Genomic DNA, 9,458 nt, shown 5'->3' with positions numbered 1-9,458 from the left:
GTCTTCCAGGCCTTTAGCTACACACAAGAAACAGGATGTGAGGAGGAAACTGTTGTGTAAGTTTTAAGCCGTCATATTTCATCATCAAGCTGTGGTGAAATGATTTGCTTCCAGTCTTGTTTCTGGCCTCGTTTTCTTGCATTGTCGGGACCAGAATGTCATATAATGGGGTCTTCAGCGGGACTCTGGAGAACCTGAGGCAATTCCACCTTTAGATTGAGCTGCGTTGGACAAGGGACACGTCTGGAGGTTGCAGGACTTCGGCCCTCATGGCCTGGAGTTGAAGACCCCTGGCCCTTAGTAACCCCTGGCCCTCACAGGGCCCAAGGGTGTCTAATTCTGGTGGTCATCAGGCGAGAAGCAGGGTACATCCTGGACAGGTTGCCAGTCCAGGGCAACACAGACATGCAACCATGCAAACACACAGGCACATACACGCACACAGACACACACACACACACACACACACACACACCTGAGGGCAACTTTGAGTAACCAGTTAACCAAACCATGGTGAGTGGGGGAGGGTTGCCTCAGAGCAGAAGCTTGAAAACCTGGAGTCTGCAGCTATGAGGAGGAGCTTCCTTCTCGAAGGCGGGGCTAGGTCCAACCAGGCATTTTGCACTGCTGAATGGTTGCCATGGAGAATAAATGACTTCAAAAACAAGCATTGAAGAATCAGGACAAGACTCCAGATGATGAGGGAATAACATGATAAAAAAAAGGTGATTTTATATAATACCGACGCTTTGAAACTTTTACAAGTGCAGTTTCAGTGCATATTGTTTTTTAAAATAAAACAAGGGAGATTGCTTTATATTAAAAAGAAGTAAATTTGTTGATAAACCAGTTTTTCAGTCATTGTTGCCATCTACCATTCCATAGAAGCAGGCCTGATGTGGCTTTTTCCTCCGACATCCACATTAGAAAGCTTTAGCAACTTTTATTGTACAAATTTTCAGGGGACAGAAAATGTTGAAAATCTAAAATGTTGAAAAAAGTATTTATTGAAGTGTGTCTGGGCCTGGGTCTAAAATCACTTTCACAAATGTTAAACTCAATATTTTCCTCAACTCTCAGGAAAACTAAATGGCTTTATAATGTCTGGTGACACTTTAGATCTTGATGCCTGAGGTGCTTTTCTAAAGCAGAACCTGACACTGAGTGTTAAAAATAAAAGCAAGGTGAAGAAAGCCTGACCATAGCTGATCGTTATTTAAAGCAACATATAACATGTTAGTCCTGGTGATTTATTTTTAAAGACGATTCCATAATAAGAAGGAGACAGGGCAAAAGATTACATCTGTTGTTAGAGTTTCAATGTCCAAACCACCGCCGACCAAGAAGGATATTTTTCCACCAAAAGTATCTTAATGATTCCCAAAATCTTTGGGAAATATTGTGTGGTATGGGCAGAATGAAGGACTTCCTTTACATCTGGCATAAAACAGAAACATGCCACCAAGAATCAAACAGGGTTTTGATCTCAATGCGTCATCAGGACTGGAATTATTCATCACAACTAATGGAGGCATGAAAAGAAAGAAAGTTTAGTTCACCTCTGAACGACTCACAAAAAAAAATCAAAGGTTTTAGAGCTGCTGAGTCAAAATAGTTCTTAGTACAACTGAAATGCCAGAATATACAAACCAGACAAGGAAAATGTAGCGTTTGTGCCTTAAACAGGCTAAAGAAAGAAGAGTGGGCTGCAATTCAACCACAGTAAGATGCAATCTATGACAGTTATTGCCTCCAAGCGTGTCACTTCCTGTTTTAACCTTCAGGGTTACATGTTTCACAAACTGGATTCTAAATTTACTCATTTTCTGCCTTCTGCTGATCAAATTTGCTTAACGGTCTGAAATGTCGAAGCAAAAACAGAAGAAATTCTTTACGGGGGGGATATTTTCTCCCACCGCTGCACTGAGAGTCCTGTGTGACGATTCACCACGCAGGTACACACAATGTAGACTAGAGCGCACTGTACGGAAAACCATAGCTGCCACAAATTGGACCTCTATTTAAAAAGTCAAGCAAAAGACACAGGTTTACTGTTAAAATTTTTTGTATGATGTTTTAACGAGACAAAAAGAAAAAAAAAAAAAAAGAAAAAGATTAGTGACCCTTATGACATTCCACAGGGTTGCAACTCATTATGTTATGTTTTGTGCCTGCAGTAGGAAGTGGTATTTATGGTCAATTAAAATAGCACTCCTCTTGACTTTTGGTGTAAATTTGATGCCACAAAAATGTCAAATGATTTGCCAAAACTTCTTTTTTTTTGTGACAGTTTAAAATTATTTTATCTGTCCTAGTGTTTGTGCCTTTGGATGCAACCATTTTTCATTTAGGTAAATGTCATGGAGATTTCTTTAAGTGTCTCTTCAGTCAGTAGAACACTTTGTTAAACTACAGAAAAATCCACACACACACACACACACACACACGAGATTACCTTAAAATGATTCTAAAAAGGGACGCTGCTGGATTATTCCATGTTATTCTTTGAGTCATGTTGCTATTTTAAATGGTTTAGAACTTTACTTACTTTAACTACTTATTTCAAACGTTTTTTTTAGTTGAAACGAATCTGACCTCTAATGTGGCGGTTTAATAATGCGTCAGGAGAGTGAAAACTTTCTGTACACACAGAACAAAAACGTGGAAAAATGACTTCCCACAGCGGGGTCGTTGTTGTTTTCTTCATTTCCCTCCTGACCTGTTCGTGACCTCAGGTTCACTCCGGCACCCTGCAACTTGAGTGATGTTTAGCCACAGATTCACACCTGAGGAACACAGATTGGCTTTAGCCGATAAACATCTCAGGAGTCAAAGTGCTGCTCTGTCCTCTGTGCCATGCTCCCAGTGGGAGAACGCAGGTGTTGGTGTGAGGGCCGCGGGCTGCATAAACAGCTGTTCATTACTTCAGACAGCAGAGGTCATTGTCGCTCCTCCATGCACGTTTTTATTCAGAGCCACGGCGACAGGCTGGAGCAGATTACCTGTGGAATGATGGGAAGTTTGCATCTGCTTAGCATTTCTGAACACCGACAGGCCTGAAGGACTGTTCCCAGGAACTTTAGCCGCAAACTTTCTGATACACATCATGCAATCTGCTGCTTTGGCTGCAGTACAAAAATATTTGTTGGATGAGTTGGGAGGGGAGTGGAGGGCACTGAGTCTTAAATGAAAAAAAAAAATACATAAAAAAAACGTGAACAAAATATCTGCGACTCTTTCATGCTTGATGACTGCAAACGTTTTGGATTGATTTCTGAACGGCAAAAATAAGGGATGAAATCGAATATGTCCGATTTTTTTCAGGTATTTCCACAAAGATCTGAAGCAATTTTGGAATTTTTTTTTTTTTTTTTAAATGGAATTTTGTGTTTTTAGTGAACCAAAATTTCAGAACACAGACTCAAAATAGAATGTAACGAATACTCGATGTCTATTTGCTATTTACACTGGATCAGCTGGTCATCCGTCCGTCTTTTCTCAGACGCTTTTTTCAGACTTTCTCCTCGGCCTGTCAGCTGTTGGCCGTTTTGGGAGGTTGGGTCCTCCAGGTTTCCTCTGCAGTGGGTAAACTGCTGCTCTGGAGATCGATTTGATCGGATCAGAACCTTCCCACTTCCTGATTAACCTGTGATTCAAGTACAAATAAAAGCTCAAAAGGTTTGTCTCTTGTCTTATATTCAGTTTGGTCCAAACCTTTTAGCAGCAAAATTAAACTGGATTCACTGTTTTAATACTCTTGAAGGAAAGCTGGTGTGTGACGACCCTTCACCGTCACACACCAAGAAATTTTCTTTCATCTAAATAGGCAATAGGAAGAAATATTCTCTCCTTACTGCTTCCACGGGAAGCCTGGTGCTTTTGCCATTTCTTCAAAAACATTTAACTCGTCATGCCAAAAATTACACACAAATGTGATGATTTTCAGATCACTTTTATTCGGTGTGATTTTGACCAAACGTCAGAGTGAATTTCTGGTGAGGACATCAGTTTGTTTACTAAATGAAACAAGTTATTTCTGTCACATTGTGAAACTTTAATATCCAAGTTCTACACAGCGGTCCGTTTACAGTCCTGGTCAGAAACTCCTTCTGCTCCACGGCCCAAACGCCACGAAGGTCAAAATACTGAGGCATCAACAAAAATGTGAACAGCTTCTAATAATAAAGGCTAAATGAGTCAATCATGATAATGGTTTATTATTATGCCTAATGATAAATTCAATATGCAACAAAACTTATGAAGCAGTCATATTTTTGGAGAAACAGAATGTGCAGATAATTGTGAAACTTGTTTTATGTCTCAAATTTAAAGATTTGAGACATGAAACAAGTTTTTGGTTGAATGTTTACATTTTTTTAGGTCTACAATTTTTTGTAGCAACAAAAGCAAAATATAAATCAAAGTTTAATGAGTTTTTTCCCCCATCAAAGATGATCTTAGCTTCCCAGCGGCCATCTTGGTAGGACTGTTGCCTTGCAGCCAGAAGATCCTGGGTTTGAATGGTTAATTTGTCGTGTCTGTCTCTGTGTTGTCCTGGCAACCTGTCCAGGGCGTACCTCGCCTCGAGGCCCCGATGGATGGAAGCTTTTTGAAGCTCAATTCTGATTCTTTGTTGGATGTTTTCTGTGATCACAAAACTTAAAAATTCCAATCTGGAGACAATTACTATAGTCTCCTGTCACAACAACCTCTACAAGCCTAAACATTCAGGTCCGACTTGTTCTCCATCTGATCAGAACTTCCTCCTGGAGCTCTGACCAGGACTGTACAGGTGTGCTTACCTAATGTAAACTGTACCAAGCAATCCTCCGCTTTAGTTTCAACTCAGCTCTCGTAGTGCAGAAACCACAACCGATGTGATATATTATTTGACTATCGAGAGAAAAACTCATTAAAAAAACATTATTTCCGGTTAATTACATTTAAAGACACAAGGTGAAATCTCCTTCTCTTTTAACAAACTATGAGACGGTTAACGAAGAGCTTCAAGTTTTATTTTCGGTTCGTTCAGAAGGATTAGCGCAGCTCCGTGTCTCTGGCCGTCTTCACCTGGCTCCCCGAGTGTTCAAGTAAAACTGGCAGTTGCTTCGCAGCCAGGAGACGACTCAGCCCAGATCCAGTCTGTGGAAATCCCGCCTGAGACGGCAGAGCCAGGAAGCGGCATTGCCAGAAGGCGGCTAAGCTGCTGGCTGATCTACATTTGCAGTGCATTGTGGGAGGGTTCAGACAATTAGATTTAACACATAAATAGACACCAAAGTGATAACTGAAGGGTGTCAAGACGGGGATAGTGCAACGTCTCACACCTCCAGACGGTCAAAGAAATGAAGTGTTACTCGCCCCCACTCTGTCAACTCCTCAAAACGAGATCCTAACAGCAGCGGGAGCCTCGTGTGCGTATGAGTCGCTAGTCGTTTTTCTTTCGGAAAAACGATTTCCCCTCTGAAACTCTGTCTTTGGTTTCCTGCAGCTTCTCAGAAAGCTTGTCTTTAGTCTCTTCCATTTTCTCAGAGATGAGTCCTTTTGTTTCCTCCATCTTTTCTGTGAATCTCTCCTTCGTCGCCTCCATCTTGTCCTGGAGGTAGTCTGTGACCGGCGGCGGTGTGGAGAGGTAGCCATGTTTGCGGAGGTACTGAATAGACAGTGAGGTTCCGCCTAGCGTCACTGCATATCTAGCTGGGGTTGCAATCTGTAGAGGAAACAAAGGAGAAGACTTAAACTTGATCCCATCTGAAAGCCATACTTGGATCATTCTCAGACCGGTCTGTTGACCAAACCGCAGAGTTGACGCTACCTTGAACATGGCGTAGGCGGTCAGTGCATAGCCACTAGAGGAATCTCTCATAAGGCCAACGATTGATTCTGGGAAACCAATCATCTCTAGGAACGGCACTACATTCACACCTCTGTGGGGTTCAAGCAATAGAAAACTTTTAGTAGATGTCAAAAACATTACGCTTCCTGTTCAGTCAGAGAACTTTAAAACGCTCTTCTCAAAGTCATCCTTAAGTTTCAACCAGCGGCTGATTTCCAGGTTAGAAGTCTTAAATGTTGCCTCGGAATTTTACTCACTTCATAGCAGCGTAATAGAAGGTTCCAAACCAGACGGAGGACGTTGCCAAGTGAACCGGGATCATCACCTTCCCATACTGTTTGAACGTCTTCTTAAACCTCTGGGCCAGACCGATGGACTTGTCTTGCAGCGGGTCAACGTCCGCCTTCTCCGGCTGCCCTTCGGGGCCGTCCTGTGAAGGCCGGTCGGACGCAGGTTGTGCTGATTGTTCCTGTGAGGATTGGTGCTTTGGCTGATGTGCTGCTCTGCTGGAGGCGGATGCTGAGACCCATCTCTGGGCGGCGGGCGGCAGCAGCGACAGACGGAGCACGCAGAACCTGGAGGCCGGCGCTGTCGCCGCCGGATGCTCGAGGACGGATGCGCCCGCTGCCAGTGAGCGCCACGCCACCACCCGCCACAGGGTCCCATGGGTAAGGATGTGCTGCATCATCATTATCCTCCGCCTCCACTCCTAGTCCTTCTCCGGCCTGATGGTCAACCACAGTCTGTGGGGAAGCAAATAAAACATGACATGAAAGCTGAACTTTCATGTCTTCCCTCCACTAACGACACACAGGCCTGATCTGTACAAACAAGAAATCGCTTAAAGAGAACCTTCCTCTCAACATGAAGTAGGCCAAAAAGATTCAAAAAGCAACCTCTTAATCTAAAAAATTGAAAAACGAAGAGACAGCCCTCTTGTGATGTTCAGGATTCATTGCTTTCTAGAAAGCAGCATGTAGAGAAATTTCTGGCCTTAACAATACTGTGCACTCTGGAGGTGTTCCATGTTACCATGTTACCATGGTCACACTGAGCTAATCTCTGAGGCGGAGCTGCAGCAAAACTCCAAACAGATTTCACAACACTTCATAGGACCTAAGTGACCTTTGACTCTCATGTTAAAACATAACATCAGTATATTTCTGCTAAATGAGGAAACACATGACCCATATGATCATTCCTAAAGCCAGTACCTTATTTTGGAACTAGAGATAAGTGTTTCAGTTCGTTGAGTGGGTCAGTCAGTGTGTGTAAACTGAACAGACTTATCAAGCTGCCCTTCTCCTCCTTTATCCACATTTTCAGCTCATGTTGTGTTAACTGCCTCTCTAAAGTACACAGTCAGAGCTTCTGTTTGTCTTCCACTCTGGTAACTGTAACATTCCTGCTTTAGGCCTCTGGCTCTTGATCCTGACATACCATCTCCTTGCTGGGTGCCTGGCTGGACTTAGGAGAGAGTAAAAAAAGAAACAAAAAAAGTAGCAGGTGCTGTAACTCCATCAGGTAATCAACCAAAGTGTGACAAAAGCCCCAAAAGCAGAGATGTTTTCTGTTGTGTGTTCACACAGTTCATCAGCAATGACCTTACAGAAAGCAATCGTTGCTGCCCAACAATCTGGGAATATTCTAAAGAATTATTATTTTTTTCTATACAATTCCAAGTCCATCACAGCTGACGGAAATGTGGCAGCATTTCATCCCAAGGTCGTGACCTTGGATGCTTTGCAGCTTAAAGAACTTTTGCTTTCGATTTTTTATTTTTACTTTCAGGTAGTTGTTAGATATGTAACCATGGAAAATATTTATTTTTGTTTTCTACAATTAAGAGCAGGTGATTAGCATCTCCAAAGTTTGAATAATACCTGAACTCTGACCCCAAATCCCAGAGTTGAAAAGGAGGCTTCATGGAGGGAGAGAGGAATTTGGAACCGTCTCTTCCATCCATCATAACAGACCAGGATCATATCCCCTACTCCAACGTCTCTCTGCCCAGCTTTCTAAGGATACAGCTTGATCAAATAGGCGTAGGAGGTGGATTAGAGATGCTTGCCAAAAACCCTGGTGTCAACCAGGGCATATTACTGAGTAATATTGTCTCTATTGAGCTGTTAGCATGTTATTATAGTCATGAGTTCATAATACAGCAACAATCTTTAGTCAGAGGCCTCTTCATGTTTGTTGCAAGACTGACTGCTACTGCAGATCCTGGCCAAAGCATCAATATGTATGGCGACTCTTTTTAACAAACTTTGATGAAATAAGCTATGGGAACATTTAACTTCTGTTTTAATTGAATTGAAATTATACCTGTAGCTAAATATCTAGAGATCCCAGTTAACGTTCATGACAGTAATATTAGAGACTAAAGCAGATATGAATGGCCATCATGTACGGCACTAAATTTAGTCATAAAATTAGCTGTCCCTGTGACTAATCTTGCAGCTACAGAAACTTGGAGCCCTTACAAGCATTGGGCGGACCAGGAGGTTTCCTGTCTGACAGCTGAAGCTTGACCAGGATTGAGTCATACAGCAATGAGGAAAAGTTTCCTCCACAGAAATGTTCGACAAAAAGCAACGATGAAGTCATTTCCACACCCAGGTTTGCCATGAATTACATGTTTTTAGGCATGTGGCTCTAAACGATTTTAGAACCTGGAAAAAACTAGGTAATTTGTTTTCAAACTAATTTAAAAAGGAGAAAAAATCTTAAGCTTTAAGACTATTAATGACAAAACCTTTAGCAGCTAAAAATAACACTTGTCTGAAGTCACTACGACTTTCCTTTTCTTTAAAATAACGCCATTTTGTGACATCATCATATCTGATGGGGTTCATTTAAGCAATAACCAGAAGATTAAAGCTTCAGTAAAGCTGTTGTTTACAGAGTCATGCTAAGCTAGCTGACATTGGGCATATAGTGCTGGAGGACAAGAACCACCGTTCGAGTTCCTTCTGTTGGAAGGAGCTTATGGGCCACAGAGGGCTTTATCGCTGTAAAGAAAACTGAATACCCCGGCTAAAAATGTCACAGACACCGGGGTCAGAAAGCACCACAGTCTGAACAGCTGCCAACTTTGCTACTGACGTTAGCTAGTTAGCTTACGGCTAGCGGTACTGCTAAAGCTAGCTATCAGTAAAATCAGCTGTGATTGGCTGAGCCAGACACTCTGCAACTAACAAAACACAGCGCTGAACTTACGCGCTGTTGGAGTCAGAGTTCAGCAGCACGGCAGAGTCCTCAGGGCCATTCAACACTCACAAATGTTTCAGGACCACATTGACAACTGGACCATATGGAGACAAGGAGAGCAGCATGTCTCCGAGTGGCCCACCCCCAGCCGCGCATGGAGACCAGGGAAATGTAGTTAATAATGGCGCCGAATGTCAGTAGTGTCTGGAGTTTTGAAAATACAAATCCCAGCGTGACTTGCGTAAATACGTCATCTTTTCGAGGTCAGGGGTTTTAGTGGCTTGTTTATTGCTGACTGTAACGGTAGGTCCGCACCATTTCTCACCTGGCGAGAAAAGTTCAGACCCACCAGCGAGAGGTGCGACTTAGTTGTGTGTGCCTTCTAAATAATAATAATAATAAAAAAGTG

General features: G+C 42.5%; 1 protein-coding gene across 2 annotated transcripts; it reads right to left on the bottom strand.

Moving 5' to 3' along the window:
* Positions 1 to 3,936: 3,936 nt before the first annotated feature.
* Positions 3,937 to 9,235, bottom strand: fam210aa (family with sequence similarity 210 member Aa). 2 transcript variants are annotated; one of them, XR_006370600.1, is made up of 5 exons: positions 9,059 to 9,229; positions 6,094 to 6,579; positions 5,816 to 5,927; positions 5,362 to 5,710; positions 3,937 to 5,215 (listed from the first exon to the last, which is right to left on the bottom strand). XR_006370600.1 is itself a non-coding variant. In XM_044116544.1 (4 exons), the coding sequence occupies exons 2-4, from the start codon at positions 6,525 to 6,527 to the stop codon at positions 5,429 to 5,431; spliced, it is 828 nt and encodes a 275-aa protein (XP_043972479.1). In that variant the 5' UTR covers positions 6,528 to 6,579; positions 9,059 to 9,235; the 3' UTR covers positions 3,937 to 5,428. The 2 variants fall into 2 exon arrangements, 1 of the variants encoding a protein (XP_043972479.1); XM_044116544.1 differs by having other exon boundaries at positions 3,937 to 5,710; positions 9,059 to 9,235.
* Positions 9,236 to 9,458: the final 223 nt, after the last annotated feature.

The sequence above is a fragment of the Gambusia affinis genome, linkage group LG05, assembly GCF_019740435.1.
Source record: "Gambusia affinis linkage group LG05, SWU_Gaff_1.0, whole genome shotgun sequence".
Lineage (NCBI taxonomy): Eukaryota > Metazoa > Chordata > Actinopteri > Cyprinodontiformes > Poeciliidae > Gambusia > Gambusia affinis.
This window is presented reverse-complemented; position numbering and strand designations above follow the sequence as displayed.

Excerpts from the sequence above, each read along its gene's own strand:
- fam210aa (XM_044116544.1), bottom strand. The coding sequence starts at position 6,527 with ATGATGATGCAGCACATCCTTACCCATGGGACCCTGTGGCGGGTGGTG. Across the intron at positions 5,928-6,093 it reads TTCTATTACGCTGCTATGAA|AGGTGTGAATGTAGTGCCGT; the intron begins GTGAGTAAAATT and ends TGAACCCCACAG. Across the intron at positions 5,711-5,815 it reads CCGCCTACGCCATGTTCAAG|ATTGCAACCCCAGCTAGATA; the intron begins GTAGCGTCAACT and ends TTTCCTCTACAG.